Source organism: Cucumis melo, chromosome 6 (genome assembly GCF_025177605.1).
Source record: "Cucumis melo cultivar AY chromosome 6, USDA_Cmelo_AY_1.0, whole genome shotgun sequence".
In the NCBI taxonomy this organism is placed as follows: Eukaryota; Viridiplantae; Streptophyta; class Magnoliopsida; order Cucurbitales; family Cucurbitaceae; genus Cucumis; species Cucumis melo.
Window position 1 is genome coordinate 28,828,027 of NC_066862.1, and position 24,637 is coordinate 28,852,663.

The following is a 24,637-nucleotide window of genomic DNA, read 5'->3' on the forward strand; positions in this document are numbered from 1 at the left end:
GTTCCATCTTCTTCCTTTAGGTTGAAAGATGTCGAAGTTTGTTAGCCTTCATCTTATACCTTGGTTAGATGCCATCGGCTCCTAATAAGAACTATGCTATTTGAATGTTTGTTTAGTCACTATGAAGTTTCTTTTTTCTTTTTCTTTTTCTTTTTCTTTTTCCTTTTCTTTTTCTTTACCTTTTTATTGTTATTAATATTATTTTTTAGAACAAAAGAATAGTGGTGCTTACAATCCATTCATGCATTGGGGAAAGCTACATATCATTGGTGTGCACAATCTTTGATATTCTAAAACTATGTTTAAAATAATTACTTTTTCTATAATAATATCATAAGCATTTTTGTATAAAAAATAGTTAAAGTATTTTTACTTTCTAATATAATAATATCATAAGCATTTTTGTATAAAAAATAGTTAAAGTATTTTTACTTTCTAAAAGTATTTTGATTAATATAATATAAATATGTGCTTTTTAACGACAATTAAAATGTGTGTGTGTGAGTTAAAGTATTTTTACTTTCTAAAAGTATTTTGATTAATATAATATAAATATGTGCTTTTTAACAACAATTAAAATGCGTGCGTGCGTGCGTGCGTGCGTGCGTGCGTGCGTGCGTGCAATTTACAATTTTGTCAAGTATTCTATTTTTTATCGATTTCCGAAAAAAATAGTTTTATCGATAAAAAATAGAATACTTGACAAAATATTTACATTTCATAGAAAATTTAAATGTAAAAATTTTATATATATATATATATATATATATATATATATATAAAATGGTGTAATTAAAATTTAATAAATACAATATGGTTCATTTGATCAAGTTGTTTTAAACAAGCATTAATTTATGAAGATACATCTTTGTAATGAATGTGTGACAGATAGCTAAGTCACTTTTGTTACCTAAACGAATCTACTTTTTTAGATTGTGAGTTTTATTAAAAAATGAAATAATAATAATAATGTGTATACTTTATCCAATAAGGTTTTAGTAATTTACCAGTTGACTTAAATTACTTTATCCATTTAACTTTATAATACAATTGGATAAACTTACTATTTTAAGATTATTAAAATTGCATAATAACAAGATTGGAAAAAAGAACTTTGAAAAAGTTTAAGCACTTTCTATGCATAGTATATAAAAATATATGTATAGTGGTAAATATTCTTTTCTTTAGAAAAATTAGTGGAAATAGATTCAATATATCTACAAAATTAGGATATAGATGTGACCCTCATTATTCTAATTTGGTGGAGAGAAGAAAAAAAAAGTGTATTTGTGTATATATATAACAAAAATAAATGGAAGGTTATTTTTTAATATAACAAAATAAACTAAAATATTTATAAAATACATAAAAAAAATATCGAAATGTGTTTCATAGACCTTGTAAGAAGTTTTCTAATTTAAAATAAATTTTCTTAAATAAACAACTTTTCAAAAAATAAGAAATAAAAAGGGTTTTTCTAAAAGTAGAATAAAACGCGAAAAATATTTATATGTGTAGAACAATTTTGAAAAAGTAAAAAGTCCACATGACCATAACATGAAATAACTAAAGTATCTCGTGATTAATCGATCACACATGCGTGAAAAAACGATTTTGTAGCCAGTCTAAACGATCTTATACCCTAGTTTAAACAATTTTGTACTCTTGTACCCCAATCTAAATGATCTTGTACTCTCATACGTACTTAGTCTAAATGATCTTAGACCCTTGTAACCAGTCTAAACAATCTTGTATCCTTGTACTCGATCTAAACAATTGTACTTAGTCTAAGTAATCTTGTACCCAGTCTAAACGATCTTATACCAATTCTAAATGATCTTGTTACACAATCTTATACCTAGTCTAAACGATCTAGTGATGGTGGTCTATCTCTGTCTATCTGGGATAGACAACTAATCATTTAGATGATATTGGTACATGATCGTTTACCAATATCATTTAGATCTTTACCAAGAAGGAAAAAAAAGACGAGAGATGAAGAAGAAGAAAGAATGAAGAAATCGTAAACACGTAATAATGTGAAAGAAATTAATAGTATGAAGAAGTAAAGAATAAATCATAAAAAAAAAAAAAAAAGAAGCCAAGTGAAGATGGTCCCGTAATATTTAAAAGACAACAAAAGGCAAATCTAAAATTTACGAGAAACCATGGTAGCTTCACGAGTTTTAATTTTTTATAATATAGTCAATAAATATTTTTTTTATTTTGTTACCTTTACGTAAATTATCCAAATAAAAAGGGCACCGTAAACAAAAAAAAAGAGATGGGAAGAGAAGGTAATGACAATGGGAAATTGGTTGGTCATTTTCCACACCAACAAATCCTTATATAGAATTTGTATTATTTTCTACAATTAATACCATATGGGATAATAGATTAGGGTAAAATATTTTTCCAAATTTGGATCAACCAACCAAAAGAATCTTCAATGGAATTTAATGCATTTTTTAAGAGCAATTCAATTCAAACTTATTGACTAAAACGATATATTTCCATTTGATAACTTAAGAAGAAAAAAAAAGGTAATTAAAGATATGTTTTGGATTTTTTCTTCCTTGATAATTTAAATTAGAAACTTTAAAATTCTCTTGAAATTTTGTATGGAAATAGTTTTCTAAATTAAATAACCAAAACTTTTATTAATTATTTAGAACAAATTTTTTAAATAGAAAAACAACAAAATAATAATAAAATTTACGGACCGTAATTGATTTTTTTTTATAGCATCTATCAGTGATAGATGTTTATTTGTGTCTATCATGATTTATTATCGATATAAAGCAAATTTTTACTATATATATTTATTAAGTGTTAATAGTGCACGATAAAATAATAATTTTAAAAAATACAACATCAAACAAATCGTCCAGAAAAAATAAACTTGATCTTCTAGGGGCATTGTTGAGATGTTAAGAGTCTCATATTGAAAGAACTAAAGAGACTTATACTCCTTATAAGATAGATGGATTATTTCTCTCATTATCAGTTGTTTTGTTTTTTGAAATCAAATTTATTTTCTTTCCACCTCTCGCAATAATTTGCATTTTTTCTTAAATACAATGACTGAATTATTAGTCTAGTTTTTATAACAAGAAAAAACTTTTTCCAAAACTAATTTTTAAGTTTTTAAATTTTGCCTTTAAACTTTTAATTTAATAGTAATAAGTAGATAACAAATAAAGAAATTTAGGAGTGAAATTAGTGTATATAAATTTAATTTTCTAAACAAAACAATTACAAAACAAACCTTTATAACCAAATTAGATATTTCAAAGACAATGTCAAAACTGAAATGTAAACTAAAACAAATTAGAATTAATTAAACTTTAGTTTCTTATATATAAATTTCAAAAGAGATCTTTAAACGTAAAATTAACATTCGAAACTTCAAGTTACATAACTTTTTCGTTTGTGTTTTTAATACTTCGCTTTTCTAAAGTGTTTATATTGTACCAATAAAATACCGTCTTTTATGATGCCATTAAATTTTGTCGAATAGAATTAAGTTGAAAATATCCCAAGTCATTTTCACTCCAAAATATCTAAATGGGAATCATTTTATCCCAAATGCTACTAAACACACTAAATGGATATTGAAGATTAGAAACATAATATTATAAAATGTAATGAAATTTCTAGAATTCTCTTTCTATATTTACAAAGAGGAAAAAAGAAAAAAGGGACCTAAGTTAAGTACATAAAATGCCAGTGTGACAATAGCTGTGAGTCACCAACAGAAGTTGACTTTCTTTGTTAGGATATAAAACGAAACTTTCATTGCTTATTGGACTGTTCTTTCTTTACATCACCGCCATACACTCTATGCCATTTCCTTGGCCATCAGCCAATCATTTTCTTCCTCCACAAATAAATAAAATTGTGTCTATGTCGACCACTTTATTTTATGTTAGAATTTTGTTTCATTTTATTTTAATCTTTAGCCTTTGCTTCTCTCTCTCTCTCTCTCTTTTTTTAAAAAATAATTTCATATTTAAACTTTTGATTTCATTGAAATAAATAAATAAATATTCCATCAAACAAATCTATTATAAATTCCGTCCACAAAAGCACTCAAAATCAAGTCAATAAATGCTATAATTTAGGTGTAGAATACGAGGAATTATTTTAAATAATAATACTTCCGAAAATATTTATAAATATAGTAAAATATCACGACAGATCACTATCTATATCTACTATAATATTGATAAACACAAATAATTGTTTATTTTTGTCTACCACGGTTCTTCGCAGATAGTCCGTAATATTTTGCTATTCTTGTAAATATTTTGATTTAAATACAGGTAAAATAGTAAAAGAGCCGGTTGCAAAATCAACTTTGAAAGTATTGAATAATTGCATACAATTATACCATCAAACTTTCAATTTTCAAAAACTAAATCCTTGAAAACTTATGTCAGTATTTTTTAAAAAATAATTTTAGAGTCCAATTCTTACCGTTGTTATAAATTTAAATATCAAACTTTACTATTAAAAGTTTGATAATGTAATTGTAATGATCGTAATTTGTAATTTTACGTAATAATAATATTTCAACTACAAATATTGTCGCGACGTGATCGCGACGCGGAGCGGCCGACATCCCCCATCATTTAATCTTTAATATTTAAAAGATTTAGGGTCGCCACCAATCATATTAAGGTGTGATTGGTCACCACAAAAAAATTTGATCTACGTAAATTCAGATTTAAGGTTCGAGAATCAAGTTGTGTGTAGGGAAGGTATTAGCACCCTACAACACCCATAGAAATGATTACCAAAATTTATCTTTTAAACTAAATTAACGAGGTTCACAAAACAAAGTTTTTTGTTTGATATTTTTTAAATGTCCCATGGTTATCAATTCATAACTAAAAAAACTAAGTCTGAATTGATGATTATATGGGTGGCATGAGAGCCATTAGAAAAATAGAATTTAATTTTTATTTAAAAATATTTTTTTATTTACCTCAACAATTTTAAAATATCAAACTTTGATATTTTGATCTTCATCATAGGCCTTTAATGGAAAATTTCATGTATTTAAAGAATTAATGAATTCTAAAGAAAACACTACTCGGTCCCATTCTAAAATATAAAATTGTTAGATATACTTTGTTTAAAAATAATTGTATTAACTTTTAAAAATTGGGAAATTTCATGTATTTATGGAATTTTAACCATAAATGAATATTACTCTTTCTCATAAATAATACGGTATAAAATAGTTGGCAAATATGACAAATAATTCGGTATAAAATAGTTGGCAAATATGATAAATAATACAACCAACAATATATGTAGCCAAATAATAAATGTTGGAGATAATATTTACATATTCAAAAATAAAATATTGGAAATAATATACTATATTTGAAATATATAATGTTTGAGAAATAATATTTGGAAATAAATAATATACGGTGCTGAAATAAATACTCTGCTATTCAACCAATCTAATCAATCAATATCAAACATAATTAATAAACAGTAAAACAACCAAATTAAACCCTACATTTAATAAACTTTAATCAAATTGCTTACTTTAAATCAAATTTAAAGCATAGGGAATTTGATGTAGCACGAGCAGATTTGATGTGATAGTATCCCTAACAAATTTGATGTAACACTATTCTATTAATATTCAATTGGTTTAACCTAATGAGCCATAATTTAAAAAAAAAAAATTGAACACAATACAGCCAACAAAATTAGAATAGAAAACAGAGAGGCTAATGAGAAATAGACTCAATTGGTCTAAACGTAACAAAATTAAACACCCTAAACCTAAAAAAAATTAAACACAATACAACCTGCAATTTGATGCAAGTTTAACACAACAAAATTAGAATACAAAACAACGATATAGATTCAATTGGTCTAAACCTAACAAAATTAAAATACCCTAACCTTAAACCTAAAAAAAATTAAACATAGTACAGTAAAATTTGACAAGGAATAAAATCAAAACAAATTAAAACCAATTAAATCTAAAGAATGGAAGAACAATAAAAAAAACTTACCTTGGCTGAATAATTTTTTTTTTTGCTTTTCCCTTTTAACTGATCTCTATTTTTAGTAATCAAGAAATCCCCTTTCCCTCTTTTTTTTTCTCTGTTTTTTATAGGGCACTGATAATTTTTTTTTTTTAAGATTGCCAGATCATGAAGATCGTGTTTGTGATAGTGGGAAGAATCGTGAAGAGGGAGGATTGTGGAGAGGGGGAAAATCGTAGGACTGGAAGTGATTGAGATAAAACAGGGAAAATATATGAAATTTAATTACTGTTATCTTTTCTTTTTTTTTTTTAACAAATAAATTCAAATTCAAATCAACTTAATTTAATAAAAATAAAGTAATAAAATAAAGTAAAGTAAATATAAAAATAAATGGCCAAAAGATGTTATCTACAAATATGTTTATAACTAACCATCGCTTTATTACTATGAACTAAAATGTTTTCAAAATTAAAAAATTTGAAACATATAAAACTAAATTTGAAAAGAAAAAAAGTTAGCATATATTTTTAACACCATCACCAAACCAATTTAACCAAATACTTTCAAGTGTCTCATATTACTCCACTACATAAAACAAAATCAAAAACTTTTAAATAACAAGTTGACTATAAAAAAAAAAAGATATTATTTAATAAATTTCAATAATTAAGAAAATCATTAAAAAAAAAGTATATATAAATATAAGAAGAAAATAAGAATGTAAGCTTATGGTTTATAAAAAATTAATAAATATAGGATTAATTAACTAAGTAAGTTTTGTAATACAAAAGTTTGTAATCTTTTTAAGACCAAAATCAAGGGAGGAAGAAAAACAAAAATAAAAATAAAAAATGAGTTGGTGGGTGGAAGTGGAATTGAAGTGACGTAGCTTTTGTCATGGCGGTTTGGCCTTTTTCCCACAATTTCATACAAAATTATATCCATGAAAAAAAAAACCCCATAATCTTACATTATTAAATTAATGGGAATTAGTGGGGATGCTAAATTCATTAATAATAATCACAATTACTCACTTATATGTTAAGTTCTTAATTCTATACCATTTTTAATTCCAATTTCCCTATCACATTATCTGTATTTAAATATTATACAATATTATAATATCGATCTTGAAATTGATAAAACGCACAATTTTTCACCTCGTTAAACTAAAAACCAATTCATATCATAGATATTGAGTTATATTTAGGTAATATTTTGTCGTATAAACTTGGATGGAGCAAATTTAGTTGATTGTTTAGGAAAGTAGAACATTTATAAAGAAAATAAATCAATTATCTACGTTTTTTTTGTGGTAATTGAAATATTTAGATGTCCATAATTATAAAATGTCGAATATGTTTAGATAAAAATAACAAATTAATAAAACTATTTATAAAATATAACGAAAATTTAGATTCTAGATGTGATTATCATTTAAATAAATATTAATTGAGCGTAGAAAAAAAGAGAAAACTAAAATGAAATAAGAAAAGTGTTACATGTTAAAAAAAATATTTCAACGTTTCACTGATGCGACAATAATGAAAGATTGACAATTTCCACGTGATTTTTTTGTAATGTAAATATGTCAATTTAAAAATTGCATTAAAAAATAAAAATACATTTTTCATGGAATATAATTGTATTATTTTTCTAAATATTTGTTAGATAACAAATAGCAGCTAAGAAAATTGAACTCCCAACTTTAACGTGGAGGCACAACCAATACAACAAAACTAGAATTTAGTTAAAATAAAGTTTTATTTAATATATATTTTAATCTGACACTTCAAAATTAATACTAAAATACAAAACCAATAATGTGAGGGAGCACATGGCTCCTGGCTCCTTAATAAATCTACCCTTGAGCTCCACCGATATTATATATGTCTCGTGATAAGGCATCGAGTTCAAATTGTAAAAAAATAAATGTTTAATATAATATTAAATGTGAAAACATAATCTTTCACATAAAATACAAATTTAAAAATATGAAGAGCTAACTTAATAAAACAATTACCAACAAAAGTAGATAATGTTTAATTTGTTGTTATACAACAAATAATTTGCAAATAGTTTAAACACTCCATTCATATGTCAAAATTATTATAATAAAAACTTACTTTAATAAGACCCACAAAGTGGGAATGAAAAAGAAGAAAGAAGAAGAATTTTTCAAAATAAAATATATACAAACAAATGAAACCCTAATTGGTGATGTAGAAATCAATATAAATTTTAACTTAAAACAATTTGATTTGTCCTTTCAAATATTTCTTTTAATATTTTCAAAATTAATTAAATTTCTACAAAAATACTATTTGAAAAATAAAATGTAATAAAAAACTATAATAAACTTTAGTAGTTAATGGCTGAATTTAAAAGTTCATCCTAACAAAAATTGATTATTGACGTAAATAAATAAAATAGTATGAAGATGAGAATAATTAATTTAATTTGGTTGGGTTTATTGTATTGGACCGCCATTGGGTGTGGAGGCCAGCTTAGAACATTGAAAATGAGATGCACTCTTTTTTCTTCTTTTATATTTTGGTCTTTTATTATTCTTCTTATTATTATTACTATCTTCTTTTATCAAATGACTTATCTTCACAAAAATCCATTTGCTTGGGAGATTTTGGGTGACAGTTCACTCATGTACTGTCATCATCTTCTCCAATTGTTGTTTTACACTCGTGCATAATGAGTGTTATGTGTTTTCTTCGTCACTTTGCTACTATGAATGATAGAGATATTTTTGCATTGGAATCTACTTCTAACGAGTTGGAATCTTTCGTTTAAGCAAAAGAACAGTGGAACAATTTTTTCTTTTGCGTTAGTAGGGCAAAGAATGATTCATGTGTTCTTGTTCATTTATCTATTTATTATATTTTTATTATTGAAATATTACGGTTAGGTCTTTAACCAGTGTTGCTTACGACCAAAGATATGTTTGAACTCAAGAATAATTTCGAATGTGATTAATTATTTTGTTATATTGAGAAATTGAACTTTTAAATTCAAATTTTTCTAATACAATTAATAAATTAAATAAGAAAGTGAAAACTGCACCTTTTTAATTGTTAAACAGAAATATCCTTATAACTTAATTCTTGCAAAATTTCCTCGAAAAATCAGCCACGACCTCGCCACTACAAAATTAGAATAGAGACGTTGAAAGAAAAGATAATTGAAGCCATGTCCGGCTATTTTTAATCAGAGAGATGTTATTGTTATCTAAGTATTTATGAACTTTAGCTTTTGTTTGTTTGAAGAGGTTAGAATTTTGAATGAAAATTAAAACTTCACTACTGGCGACTCGTAGGGGCGTTAAAAAAATAGTTGAAAACCAAACCGCAATCGAATTAAAACCGAATGCATGTGGTTCAGTTCGATTTCGTTTAAATTGGAAACCGCCTCTTATGCGGTTAGATTCAGTTTAAGAAATTAAACCGATTTGAAAGTAGAACCAAATGGCTTTATTAAAAAAAAAGTATATATATATATATATATATATATATATATATATAACTAAAGGTAGAACAATATTTATGCAATTTGATTTCGATTCTAATATTTATGCATATGCGGTTTGGTTTTGATCCAATTTTATTTATGTATAGGCAATTCAGTTCGACACATGTGAACGGTTCGATGTAGTTTCAAATGATAATTATTTTGCATTTTGTTGTTCAGTGCGGTTTCAGTTTCAAACCGAACCGAACCATGACACCACTAACTCTACTTGAAACGAGATTACCAATTTCCCAAATAGACGCCAAGAGTTGAATCTAAATCTTTTATTTGTTGTATTTTTTAATTATTTTATGTAATACTATTAATATTTTTTGTTCGGTTGTCATATTTGCAACTTTTTTTAAATAGAATAAATAGCAAAAAAAAAATAAAAAAATAACTGCATATATAACACAATAATAAAATAGTTACATATGTGACACAAAAATGGGTAAATTACTAAAAAAACCCACGCCCAAAGAAGTCACTAATAACTTTCAATTGAAATATGTGCTTTTAGTTACTATCCTTCATAGCGATCATCAACCATAGTTTCTAATTATAGCCAAATAAGACAAACTCGACATTTTAAAATACATTATAATTAACTGGTCATCATTTTCTATTTTTGAAAATACTTTATTTTTGTATTGTATTTTTTATTTATTTCCTACTCGTTATAATTTTTTTTTAATTATAATGAGCAATAATTTTACGAATTCTATCATCGTAGACTTTCTTAAAAGTCAATTGTGATTGATTCGGATAGATTTTACTATTTTTACAAATTTTTAAAAAATGGTTGCTATACAGGCTTAATATTTTGAATCTCATTTTCATATTCGAACTCTAACAATTTTCTTAGAATATACAGATTTGAACCCATGTCAATGGGCCGGTTACCGGCCCATTTACAATCTTCGTAAAAGGCCCAACAATATTAGGCCGAAGCCCAAGAAGCGAGTCGCGTCATTTCCCAAAAATTCTCAATGAAGATGTCCCACTGATTATGCCGTCAAACCAAATTCAGGGCTTCTGTAAGCAAAATTTGCGTTAGAGAAGCCATAGACGAACTGCAGCTGCTCGGCTTCTTAGCTTTTGAAGAAAGCCGCCGCGAAACCATCCACAAACACACACACACATGGCGGAGGAAGCAATTCTCGGTTACCTCGAGAAGAACCCCGAAATCTCCGATTCAGGCCGATTCGCCGACGAGTTTGGACTCGATCACAATGAGGTCGTCAACGTTATCAAGAGTCTCAATGGCTTCCGATACGTCGATGCTGAAGTATGTTTGCTTCTTTTTCCTAACTTATCGTTTTCGTTTTTAATCATATATCTTCCTTCCTCCTTCTTTGAATTCCTAGTTTAGCAAGATGTTAACTAGCTTTAGGTTGTTTGTTTGAGTTTAGTTTTAGCTGGAAAGGACGATTTGGCCGGTGTATTACTTATCATTGCTTGCAAATCATTTGCATTTGCTTGGTCCTCAATCTCTATGTATAATTTGAGCGTGTTGAAGTCTGTTTTTCTTACTTAAGCTTTGTCGTCTGTTCTGTATCTTTTTGGTGTGTGGTTGATTATAAATACAATTGTTTATGACTCGTCAAGCAGTCAATTTACCAATTCAAACATCTTGTTTGGTTGATTGTTGCTGAATGTTTGATTGGTTAACCATTTGCAGACGGTTGTTAGTTTTGAGTCGGCTTTCCGGTGTTTAATGGTCTTTGGCTACTTTATATACGAATAGCTTTATGTTTGCATGAATTCTTGGACTGCAAGTTCATTAATTGATCACATCTGCCTTTTGGAGTGATTTTCAGGATATTAAGATGGAGAAATGGGTTCTAACTAACGAAGGCGAGACATATACTGCCACAGGATCACCTGAGATGCAGCTATTTCTGGCAATTCCACCTGAGGGAATTCCAAGGGAAGAACTACAGGTAATATCGTAATCATGGATATTTATTGCGGTTTGACGTAGAGTCTGAGAATTATCTCAATTTACTCTTTTCATTTGTGAGGTTGATGTTCTGAGTGCTATTGGGGAAGGAAATTAGGCATTTTCTTTTTAATTTTTTGCTTGCAATTTTGCACTTGGGGATTTGAATGTATGTTAGTGATGAAACTGTTTGTTGCTCACGTGCAACTGATCTGTTTGTGCAGAAAAAGCTGGGTCCATCCATTTTCAAAATCGGCTGTGCTCAAGCAGCAAAAAACAAATGGGTTGAAATGGGGAAGCAAATGATATCTCGTAAGGTTAGGCACTTTCATTTTGTGGGAGTTCGGTATCAAAATATTGATAAAAATGATCTCAAGTGTTGGAATTGTATGAATGATTAGACTATTGTAACTGGCACATGACATGAATTAAGTTGACTCCAGTTTTATTTTCTAGCTTAGATATTGTTATTAAAGCAGTTTTATATTTTTTGTGGTTACTTATTAGCTTGTTTTGCTGTAGGTTCATCATGTTGAAGATAAGGTGAAAAACTTACTTCTACAGATAAAAGATGGAAAGGTGATTATTGGTTTACACGATCCATTTGTTTCATATATCCCATATTATTGGATGTTCGATGTTGAAACTTCAATAATGTGTTTCATTTATTTCTGGTTTATGTTCCCACTGTATCTCTAGGAAGGGGTTGGAAAGTGTTATAAAGAGAGCTTAACATTGGTTCATTTGGTACTAATTGGCTGGGAAGTGATACCCTTCGATGATGGGAGTTTGAGATGTAATGACTTTGTTTTTTCTTTTTGGTTGAGAAATTTGTCATGCCTATTGACCAATATGTTGTTAAGAACTAGATTGTCCTTTCGCATAATGTTATTGTTCACCATGCAAATAGTTCAATTTTCTTCTTAAGCTTTTGGTTTTGCCTCTTTATCTGCATGCTTTTAAAATTTGGGAGACTGAATTGATAACGTACTATATATAACTCCATTTACATTTTAAACTTTCTCAAGTTGTAAGAAAGTTTTGAGAGCATCATCAAAGTGTTTCAATATGTTATACTGTTTCTAGATTTTTTTTTAATTTACTTCTTCATTATACACGTCAATTAGAGAGAGAAAAAGAAACCTGCCTGTCCAGTATGGAGGTTATTTCATCCTTCTACTTTGTAAACTTGTTTTGAACCAGTATAAGGTATATAACTATTTCTTTTCAAAGGGAAAGAATAACCCTTAAATTGATCCCACTGTACTACCAAAGATGTTTGGATCGTGGATCCTGATTGCTTTTCCATAAATAGTATTGTCAATGTAAAGAAAAAAAAAATTAATTCAAATCTTTGGAGGTTTGGATATCTACATCATCACCACTGTTCTCTAGACTGTTGTGTTTTTTCTTTAATAATTTTCGAATATTTTGGTGTAGAGTAGCATTAACTAACGATTTCATATTTTGTATCAGGAAATTTACGATGAAGACGTGAAGGCTCTCAAAGCGAGAAAGTTGATTGTATCACAGTAATGATCATACCTTCTCCCGTTCACTCCTTTTTTTTTCAAACAGATATTTAAACACATTGAAAAGATATTATGTTCCTCTTGTTTAGTGTGTTAGACGTGTGGACTTCTGTGTTTGGTTTCTTTATCAGAGATGGGACTACATTCCCAATGTGGATAAATTTTCTTTGGGTTGGTTAATATATCTACTCTACTTTAACTTTGGACCATTTTCGTAATAATTGGACTGGGCTTTGCTTCTGTTCTATGTTTTCACTGGTAAGGAATGAGCTTTCATAGGGGTAAACAAAAGGATATATAGGGGTATACAAAAAGATACCACAAAAAGAGCCCACGATAAACCACAAAAGCGGAGTTCAATTTAAAAATTAGGAATTAGAAAAATCTGAAAATTGTCTATATTTTAAGAAGCTTTAACCTCTCAATGTGTTTTTAACACAAGATAGAGGGTTCATCTGTTTGTTATCCTAAAATGTCTATTTTAACTTTCTCTAGAACATGGAAAGGCTATTTAGTGAGGAGAGGTTCAAATTATGCTCCAAGAAGAAAAAAGGTTGCTACAGATTTGACACGAGAAAATCTTCAAAGGTTCGCTGTTTGCCTATTCTTGTTTTTTGCATGGATGTTATTTTATGACATTATGCTTTAGTAACACAATTGCTCTCAATTCATCTCTAAAAAGTTTTACTTCATATTTTGCACTGTCTAGGGGAGACTGGAGGGAACTAGAATTCAAAGAGTATAACTTTAATGCCAAAGGTCAGCCCCTTTTATGTGGTCATCTGCATCCATTGCTCAAGGTAAGAATACACTTTTGTGTTTTGAAAAAAATGAAAATCCTTCTTTTAAGTAGACATTTATTAGTTATGTTAAACCAGTTTAGGAAGGACATGATCGAATGCTTATGATCATGCCAGTATCAATCAAATTAGCCTAAAAGTAAAATCTTACAATATTTTTAGATATGGATAATGAATTCCTTAGTAAGAACTTTAATTTACACATTTGATAGTCATATCGTTTGGTTCTTTTGGTTCTTGTTTCATTTTCTTTCCCTTTAAGATATTGCATAGTTGAACATTTTTCTTCCTTTTTTGTAATCAAGGAAATGCTTGTTTTTTCTTAAAAAATACTTTGCAACCATTGCACTTTGAACTTAGGCACAGGGACAGGCAGATTGATAGTTGACATGACCCGATTCTTCTTCGATCATGATTCACACCTTCCAATATTCCTTAAACTAATTTGACTAGGTTGTAAATTTTCATTTCAGCATTCATAGAGTCTAATTCTTTGATGCATTGTGCCTTCTGTCTATACACATCTTTAAGTCAATAATACGGTCCACGATAGTGGAGCCCAACTAAAAAAAGTGACTCGAAGTGTACAAAATAGAGCCTTGAAAATAGTTACCAAAGATCTTCTAAATTGAAGTCCGTAGGGAAACATGAAATTTAGATACAACCAATGTTTTAAAAAGCCCCTCTCGGGCGCACACCTAGGCTCAAGGCGTAGGTCTAGTGTCATGAGCATGCTTGTCCAACACGTTGTTTGCCTATGGCTGCATGCCCAAATGCCTCCAAATCACTTTGTCTTTATATCTTGTACGTAGTTTAGTCTATTGCTTTCCTTTTTATGTCGCCGACCTAGGGTGATGTTTCAACATTTTCATATGCAAGCCTGCCAAGGTTAAAAATGTTCAAAATGTACTATAGGGAAGCCATAGTAGTTGAATCCTCGACCAAGCCTTGTCGCACTCTTTGCAAGCTAAGCTTCTCTGTGCAATTGACAGTCTTCAATGCTTTCACTTATGATGTTTTCAATGATTTTCGTTCCCTCTCACATTTTATAAAACAATTTCCTCAAGAATGTGAAGGGAGGCTACATTATATCGCGAGTTTGTCCGCGATTTTCGAATTTTATACGGCTGACTTGTTGACTGAACAGAACAATTGTCGCACAATTGTGTTTGAAAGGCTATGGTTGCGACATTTAGCGCCTCGTTTAAGGCGAGGCTCACAAAACCCTTTTGGGGATTTTTCATTTTTTTTAAGAAAGTAGTTATTAAGGGTTTTCCTATTTTTGTTAACCAGAAGAATGAAGTTTGATAAGCCTAAATGCAAAAATTCTTGTGTTTTAGGTTTTCTTTTTCCATATCTTCACTTCAATTATGCTTTCTCTTTTTAATGTAATATTTTCATATGTAGTGCGCTCACAAAAAAAAGCCCGCACTTTTTTGTGCGCCTTGCGCCTAAGCTCCAGAGGGCCATTGCGCGCCTTGGGCATTTAACACCGGATACAATAAACTTTTGCTCCTTTTGACTGAATATTTTTTGAACTTTTAGGTTCGACAGCAAATAAAAAATATTTTCCGTCAAATGGGGTACGTGATTTTTATTGTGCTTATCTTCTTATTACATTTTTTGTTTAAACAGAACTTTACAGATGTAGACCTATATTTTGTGTCTGATTTCAGGTTTGAAGAGATGCCTACCAATAACTATGTTGAGAGCAGGTAGGAGTGCTCCCCTGCTTCCCTTCTCAACCGATACATTTTACATCCATAGTTATCTTGAAAATGGCTATACAAAAGTTTATTATATTTTTTGTTTTGCCCTCGGTATAGACTTTAATTGAATTATTGTGATGTAAATTAAAAGGCTAGATTCCTCGAACATTTTTTTAAAAGCACACTTGTCTAGTTCATACAATAATGTATGTTTATATGAACTCTATACATACATCATTGCCATTTTACTCATATATTCTACCTATGGCTATTGAGGATTTTTTTAACCCTCTGAAGCTTGGGGACGGGGGATTTATAATCTCTCCTCCTCTTTTGTCAATCTCTTTGGATAATGAAAGTTTTGTTTCTTGTAATTTTTGAACTGTATATGTACGTGCATTGACATTTGAGCTTGCACTTTGAATCTAAGGTGTTTCAATTGGAAAAGGAAATGCGACTTGCCTGAATATCTTATCAAAAATCTTATTAGCTTTTCTTTCTCTTTTGTGCGCACAGCTTCTGGAACTTTGATGCATTATTCCAACCACAACAACACCCTGCCCGAGATGCACATGATACTTTCTTCTTGAAAGGTTTCTTCTGTGATTTCTCAGTTTCACAAAGTTTTTATGTTCGGATTTTTCCCCCTCGTAGTTATTTGGTGTTACATCTGTAGCTCCTTCCACCACAAGGGAACTTCCGGAAGATTATGTGGAGCGGGTAAAGCAGGTCCATGAGACTGGTGGTTATGGTTCCAAAGGGTGTGATATTCTGTTCTTTAAAACTTCACCTTTCTTTGTTTGATTATTCCAGAGATTTTCCCCCATTTTAAGTGCTTATTTTCATTATCGTCTCTTTCAGATATGGATATAATTGGAAAAGAGAGGAAGCGAATAAGAACCTATTGCGAACTCATACAACTGCAGTGACCTCCAGGATGTTATATATGCTTGCACAGGTAAGACGTCAGTTGATGTTTTGTATTTTAACTTCCAAGTAGCTTTTGATTAATAATTTAATCACTGCTGGTCAGCATTCATTATTAAACACTGAACATTGGGACGTAGGAACTTGGAGAGTCATGTACTTTTCTGATGTAACAAGTAGTTAGCCCTCTTCTATAAATGAATGGTTCAATGAATCAGAGAGAGAGAGAGAGAGAGAGAGAGAGAGAGAGGAAGAATAGCATCATTTATTTGTTAAATCACTGAGTTCGACATCTAGAGTAGATGATTTCTGTGTGCTGGTTTACTTGTTCTTTGTCTTTGATCAGTTTACAATTTCATCCTATTGTTATTTTCTCATTTGCCCCCAAATTATCTGGTCAATGTGTGTTCTTGAAATCTTCTTTCGTCTCAATACTTGTTCACAGAAACCATTTGCTCCCAAAAAGTATTTCTCAATAGACCGTGTTTTTCGAAATGAAGCGGTAGATCGAACCCATCTTGCTGAATTTCACCAGATAGAAGGTATTTATGAATTGGCAAATACATTATTGGGTTATGATATAATACGTTTGAACATTTTTCAATTCTCAATTTTAACTCCATCTATATAATAATATTTTCTTTTGAAAAGGATATAACAATGGAAATATAAATATCATAGAATATAAATTGCGATGAAAGGTGAATTTCTAGTTCCTCTTTCATTCTTTTTAAGTATATTCTCAAAACATCGTGCATCTTTTTACATCATTTTCAATGAAAGCTTGGTTTCTCATTCAACAAAATCTTTTAGCTTTTCAATCAACTAATTTATAAATGTTCTAAAAGAAAACATTACAAGTGTTCACCTGTAGGTGCTTTGGGATCTCGTTATTTCATTTATTCAATAAAATATTTCATCTCTAAAAAAACTACAAATACTATTCTGGACAATCATTTACAAATGTGATAAAAAACAGAGTTGAAACAATGGAGAGACGATTCCATTTATTCATATCTACTATCTATCTATTCAACATGTTGAGCTACTAATTTAAAGTTCAATTATATACTGTTTTTATAGAGATTTTTGAATAGGAAATTATAACTTTATTCTTTCATATAAGGTAAACAAAAGTTTACGGACTGGTATGTGTGTGTGTTGACAATGACCAATATCCTTAAATTCTCAGTTTTCAACATTCAATCGCAAATATAAATATTTGCCTCTGGTTTTTAGGGTTGATATGTGGTCAAGGACTTACTCTTGGAGACTTGATTGGAGTGTTGTATGACTTCTTCTCTCGTCTAGGTAACAATAAAATAGTAGTAAAATGTTGATCTATATATGCCTAATAATCTTTGTAAGGAAACAATTGGATACTTTAACTGCATATTCTACTTTCAGGCATGTCCAAACTACGCTTCAAGCCCGCGTATAACCCGTATACGGAACCCAGCATGGAAATTTTCAGGTGACGAAATGATTGAATTTCTTTATAATTGCTGTTATGTTAGTTTCACCGCTCCTAATGTTTGATGCGTTATATTTTTCAGTTATCATGAAGGCTTTAAGAAATGGGTGGAAGTTGGAAATTCAGGAATGTTCAGACCCGAAATGCTGCTTCCTATGGGATTTCCAGAGGATGCCCGTATCATTGCATGGGGTCTTTCACTTGAGAGGTAAGATTCTCGTGTCCTATTAAATTCCAAATAAATTTATTTTTTGCTTGCCCCCAGCTGTGTGGTTGCCACACGAGTAACTTTCATGAGGTTTGCGCTCTGATATTTATTATTTAATCAACTTTTGTTTATTAGTTTTCAACAATTGGGTTCTTAAAGTTTCATTTTGATTCTTGAAGCCTTTCCTAAAATTTAACAAATATAGCACTATGCAAAGGAATTTGTAGATATAGCTAAATTTTGATCTAACTCACAAAATTCATAAGTAATAGATTGCATTGATGGATAGAAGTTTATCAATCATAAAGTCCACATCAATAGATTTTGCTATATTTTCAATTTTTTTAAAAATATTGTTCATTGCTATTAACCTAAAACTAATTTAAGATCTTGTTTGGTACCTATTTGGTTTTTGAATTTTATGTTTATTTCTTATCTTTTCTTTTCAATAGTTTACATATTTTCTAAAGAAACATTACAGTTTCTCATCCCTAAAAAGTGGATAAACAAAAGTGTGAAACAAACACTAAATAAATTTGAAAAAAGAAAAAAAAAAGTACAATATTTTGAACTATATAGAATTATTGATTTGGGAAGGTCAATACCTCAAGGATTAGTTTGGAAGTTTCAAAGTTCATGGAGCAGAATTTAAAATGAATAGAATATGTATAATCCAATTAATGAATAATAAAATGATGATTATTTTCTGTTTCATCTTGTCCTTGAACCAGACCAACCATGATTATGTATGGTGTCGACAACATTCGGGATCTTTTCGGCCACAAGGTATCCCTTATACTTTATCTTTAACTCCAACCTTGGAAAATCAATTACAATGTAAACTGAATGAATCTGTCTTCTTATATTTCTCCAGGTGGATCTTAGTCTAGTGAAGAAAAATCCAATCTGCCGCCTCGGAATTGAAGCCCGGAGTGAATAGAACTAAAGAAACACCAATTTGATCTTTCATTTTGGTTTTGTTTTGATCAGCCTAAGGAAAACTTGATCGATCAAATTCTCCTGCCCTAAAGTTGTGCTCTGAATGGGTAAGTACTCGATTCATTTACTTCTTAGGTACACGAATTGCATCCCGTCCACACTCTGTAACACACACTATCATTTAATGAATTGTTGAACAAATAGTAATTTAATTGATAAAAACAAATGCAACCTGAATTTCTTGTTTATACCGTTGAGGTTTCATATTCTTTTTATTTGTAAGTTTTGAAGGGAATTTCAATTTGGAGGACAGTTCACATGTAGATTGGTTATTTGCTTCACCAAATGTTTATCGCTTAGATACCGTGATTGAAAAATGCTACTTGGATTTTTTTTCTTTTTCAAGAAATCGAACATTTGACCTCGAGCTTAATATTATAAGTACTATACCAGTTGAGTTATGCATAGAATTATACTTTTGTATCACTTTAGTTTTGGACTTTTTAAAAAGGTCTAATGAGTCCTTGAAGTTTGAAATTTGAAAATGTCCAATTGGTTTCTCGAATTTTTTTTGTATGTTATTGACATATTTCAAAATTCTTAGTAAATTAATTGATCTATTTAGATTTTAAAAAAATAGATTTAATGTTTAATGGAGCCTTAAAAAGTTAAATTTGTCTAGATCCTATTGAGGAGTAGAATAAAGAAAGGTCTTATTAGGTCTAAAGGTAAAATAAATATATTATACAAAGAACTTGTTTGACATAAAATTAAAAGTTTAGGGTCTTATTAAACATTTAGTAGGGTTTTGGGCTAAGGAGTTTGGAAGTTTGGAGTTCTGAGTTGCACTCGTTGTTAGACCTAAGAAGCTTTGTAGGTTCTATAGGTAAAAAAAACATCATTGTTATGTTTTGTTGACTTCTTTCGTTCGGAGCTAACGACACATTGGAACTGACAATTATACTCTTTGTCCTAAACACTCGTTATTGAGACGTGTAGTTGAGCCAGTTGAGTTGATGTGAAAATTGATGTGGGAAATATGTGTTGATTCGAACGAATAATGAAATGATAAATTTATTTAATTATTGCTGTTTTTTTTACCCATAAAACTTAATCCAACTTGGGGAGGCAAAAGGACCCTACTAGGAGGAGTAACATTTATATAGGGATATCCTATAAACAGCCTAATATTTATTGATACTTAATGAAAATGACCCCTTGGAGGTTGGCTCACCTCATACAAATCCCAACAAACAAAAAGGGTACAAGATCAGATGTACAGTAAAAGAAAATTTGGTAGATGAATGACTTTTTCCCTATTATCAAGTGACAGAAAACAAAAGAAAAAAGAAAGATGAATTTGATTCTCTTCTCTGATAGCTAAAAGACACATTTGTCATCCTTGTGATATGAAAACATTAAAAAAAATAAAAACAAAAAGTAAGTTTATATATATATATATATATATATATATATATTTTTTGGCTTTCTGTGTGTGTGTGTGTGTGGAAAAGATAAGTCCTCTACAAGCCTTTGTGAGTCTTCAATAATTACCACCCTTTTAATTTGTATTATTTTTTGTTGAGAAACTTCTTGTTTGGATTTGGTCTCTGAATTGCCATGGGTTGGTGAGTTAGATAACTATGAATTTCATTCTTTTTGTTTGTAAAATCCATAAATCATACTTGTTTCCATAAACGGTTGTATCAATTTAATCTCTACTCTCCGTCACCTTTTCTTTGTGAATCATCTATGCATTTATTCTAACCATAAATTTCATGAAACAGATATTTGAATAATTTTAAATTGTAGTTGTAATTGACTTCCACATGATATTAGTGAGCTAAATCTACAGTCCTATAGATCGATATAACAATTATTAGTAGGTATAAATTAATATTTATCCTAAAATTAGTCGAAAAATACGGTTAACTCCTTTTTTTTTTTTTTATTATTTTATTTAAGTTAACAAATTGAAACTTGACATTGAAGATTAAAATTGAGCATTAATTATCTAGACTACTAAAATATTGAATTAAAAAGATCACACATTGAAAGTTCATGAACAAGTGATGTACTTTATCTTTTTAAGAAAAAAAAAGGAAAGACGTACCTTTCTTTGATTGTTTAAGTAAAAGAAGTAGATCAGATCATGTTATGTTACAAAGAAGATAAGGTTTTAGAGCAAAACAACACTCAATAGAATTTTAGTAAATATTTGTGAATTTTTGCTAAGTTTTCCAATGATCAACATATGTGAGCATCAAACATCGTTAGTTTGTCGGAATACTAAATTATGAAAGCTTTTACCTAGCTGAAAATTTTAAATTATTTATAAAATACAGTTAAATTTTAGATTCTATCAATGACAAATGTTAATAAACTTTTATCGATGTCTACTAACATTGTTAATAGATATTGATAAATTAGTTATAAATTTAAAAGAAGAAAGACAATACAATGCATGCAGTGAATGCAAAAAAAAAATAAAAAAAAAGAAATCTAAACAATGAAAGATGGAAGAAATCGCAGAAGAGTACAGGAGAAGAAGAAATTTAGTCCATAAATAGTTTAGTGTTATATTTAGGAAAGTTTTTCTTTAAAATTTTATTATATTTTATAAATATTTTGGTTCGTTTTTCTATATCTGAAAATAGTATACCAACATAAATGGACACTTATTTAAGTTTAAGATTCTAGTACGAACTAATAGGAAAATTTGAACCTAAAAAATAGAGTGGATATGTATAGACCTTATCTTGTAGAAAATATTGTCTATGGGTAGGACCAAACCATTTGACATATATATGTAAAATACTTTTCTTCTAATAATTATATATATAGAAAAATCAACCATTGTGGTTAATTTTATAAATATAACAAAACACTAAAATATTTATGTAAAATATTTATGATTCGGGTAACAAAACTCACGAAGTTAGTCATTTTTTAAATATTTCATGTTTGCCCTTTTATCTTTCTTCTCCTATTCGCTATGATTTCTTTCCATTGTTTTTCTTGTTTTCCATTTTTTTAGCTACGATTTTTTTCATCGTCATTCTTCTTTTTTTTATGTCGTTTAATCTTTTTATCGTCTTTCTTCTTTTCCTTTTATTTTTTTACGTCGTTTAAATTTGGATAATCAAATCTAAACAATCATGTACATAAAATAGCAAAATCTAAAAGATTGTGTATAAATAATCTCGAAAAAAATCGTTTGGATTAGAGTAGTCAAATGTAAACAATCGTGTAAACAAATCTAAACGATCGTATATCACAAAATCTTGAAAAAATAAATGATCGTGTAAACAAATCTAAACGATCGTGTTGACAAATTTAAACGATCATGTACCAAAAGAATCTTGAAAAAATTCGTTCAGCCAAATCTAAACGATCATGTGCCAAATTTTTTTTAAAAAAAAACCGGTTAGATTTAAACAATCATGTGTCAAATCTAAGCAATCATGTAACCAAATTTAAACGATCGTTTAACCAAATTAAATAATAGAATTGAAAGAATTGAAAAAATAAATCATTTAGATTTGGATAGCCAAATCTATATGAAATCTAAATGATCGTGTACTAAACAATAGTCAAATCTAAACGATGATGTATCAAATCATGACATTTTTTATATTTTCCATTGTGGGTCTGTGAGTTTTTTCCGTTTTCGAAACTATTTTAGACAGTATAAATATTTTGCTACTTTGTTATATTTTTTAAAAGACTTGGTCACTTTTTGCCACAAAAATTAAATGCATACGATATAATATAAATATCAAACAAACCCTATCTTTGAATTTATTGTCTAGATAAATATAAAGTTACAATATTTATATTAAAAGATAAAATCCTTCTCAATCTTTCCAATTTCAAAGAAAAAAGAAAGAACAAAAAAAGATAATGAGACATATGAAGAATAAATAGACAATTTCCTAAACCAAAGTGTTTGACAAAATTCTAAACCTCACATTTGAAAATGATGGAAGCTTTTGAAAATTTGCAATCTCTCATTTACAATGAGGGGACAAATATATCAATAGGATGATCTATGTGGGTCTTCAATCAAGTAATTTTAGGGGACATATTTCATCCTATTCCTATACCCATTTACAGATTTTTCTTTTTTTTCTTTCAAACTTCTAACTTTAATTTGGATCGTAAAATCATTGATGCTATCAAATTTCTTTTCTTCAAAATCAAAACAATTCGGTTTTCGTATTCAATTGTGTAATCATTTCCTTTTGTCCATATCATAGATTTATTACTATATCCTACGTTTATCGCTTAATCAATTTTGTTATCTCATTTTTAGATTTTTCGTCTAGACACATAGAAGGCAAAAAAAAAAAAAAAAAAAAAAAAAAAAAGTAAATTAGAATATTAGATTTCGTTCAATTATCGTTTTTCTCATTATAAAAAGTTTGCACTTTTTTTTTCCTATAACTACTAAATTTAAGATTTATCTAAAACTAAGCAATTGAAAGTATATAGATTAAAGAAAACGATATTTCTAACTAACCTAAAAATAACACCTTCAAATCATGTTATATTTTAAAAATAATTTAATAATTATTTTAGAATTAAGGAACGATAGATTTGAACTTTTTGACATTTTTATCGATAGTCTTGTGTCCTATCTAAGTAAGTTAAACTATGTCTTGTTGGGTACAGTATTAATAAAATTGAAAAAGATATTTGAAGTTAATTATAATTAGTTTCATAAAAATACATTTTACTGTGTTTCTTGGAAATTATTTTACTAAGAACACAAGTAGATCATATTCCTATATATGTATATATCTTTATACAATTTCTTCATTTTTCTTTGAAAATGTTGGCCTTTGAAGAGTCTTGAAAGCATTATTGGCCACATGTTAGATGCGTAGTCTAATCATATTCGAATTCTCCCTAATATTTAAATATATTTATTATTATTATTATTATTATTATTATTACGTATAACAACTTACCGTCATGATTTAAAATACGACGCCAACGAAGACTTTAACGTCATTCATCTTACAGAAATTTCGATAAATCTTTTGATAAAATGTTGATGATAAAAGAAAATTTAGACATTTTGTAAACATATTAAAGTATCTATTTTTTGTATCATATTCATATTAACGACGTTTTGTCGTTCGGTTTTTTCTTTTCATAATTTTTTAATAACGTAATAGAAACACAATTATTCAATTACGATGTAGACAAAAATATAGACAAAAATTGAATATCATGCATATGATAACACTCAAGGTCAAAGAGAATTAAGATTGAAGAAGAAAATTATTGATTATAATAAGCATTAACAAATAGTGAATTAATGAATTGTTGCCTTTTGTCTCAAAGTTTTGATTTCTTTGAAGAACAATTTTTTTTTAATTATTACTATACAAATTTATTTTACTAGATCCTTTTAAATTACTTTTGAATGAAATACTTTTGGAGTAAGCTATTTAAGCTAGCAAATAATAATAATAATAATAATAATAATAATAACAATAATAAATTGAATAAAAATATTATAAAATAAATACTTAGCTTTTTCACAATCATGAGGTAAG

General features: G+C 28.6%; 1 protein-coding gene across 1 annotated transcript; it reads left to right on the forward strand.

Annotated features, from left to right (window-relative positions):
- Nucleotides 1–10,542: 10,542 nt before the first annotated feature.
- Nucleotides 10,543–19,318, forward strand: LOC103490811 (phenylalanine--tRNA ligase alpha subunit, cytoplasmic). Its single transcript, XM_008450513.3, has 18 exons — nucleotides 10,543–10,827; nucleotides 11,360–11,482; nucleotides 11,706–11,798; nucleotides 12,004–12,060; nucleotides 12,958–13,013; nucleotides 13,509–13,601; nucleotides 13,723–13,813; nucleotides 15,359–15,396; nucleotides 15,490–15,528; nucleotides 16,039–16,115; nucleotides 16,199–16,283; nucleotides 16,384–16,480; nucleotides 16,895–16,991; nucleotides 17,689–17,760; nucleotides 17,857–17,923; nucleotides 18,006–18,131; nucleotides 18,863–18,917; nucleotides 19,006–19,318. The coding sequence occupies exons 1-18, from the start codon at nucleotides 10,681–10,683 to the stop codon at nucleotides 19,069–19,071; spliced, it is 1,479 nt and encodes a 492-aa protein (XP_008448735.2). The 5' UTR covers nucleotides 10,543–10,680; the 3' UTR covers nucleotides 19,072–19,318.
- The last annotated feature ends 5,319 nt before the right edge of the window (nucleotides 19,319–24,637 follow it).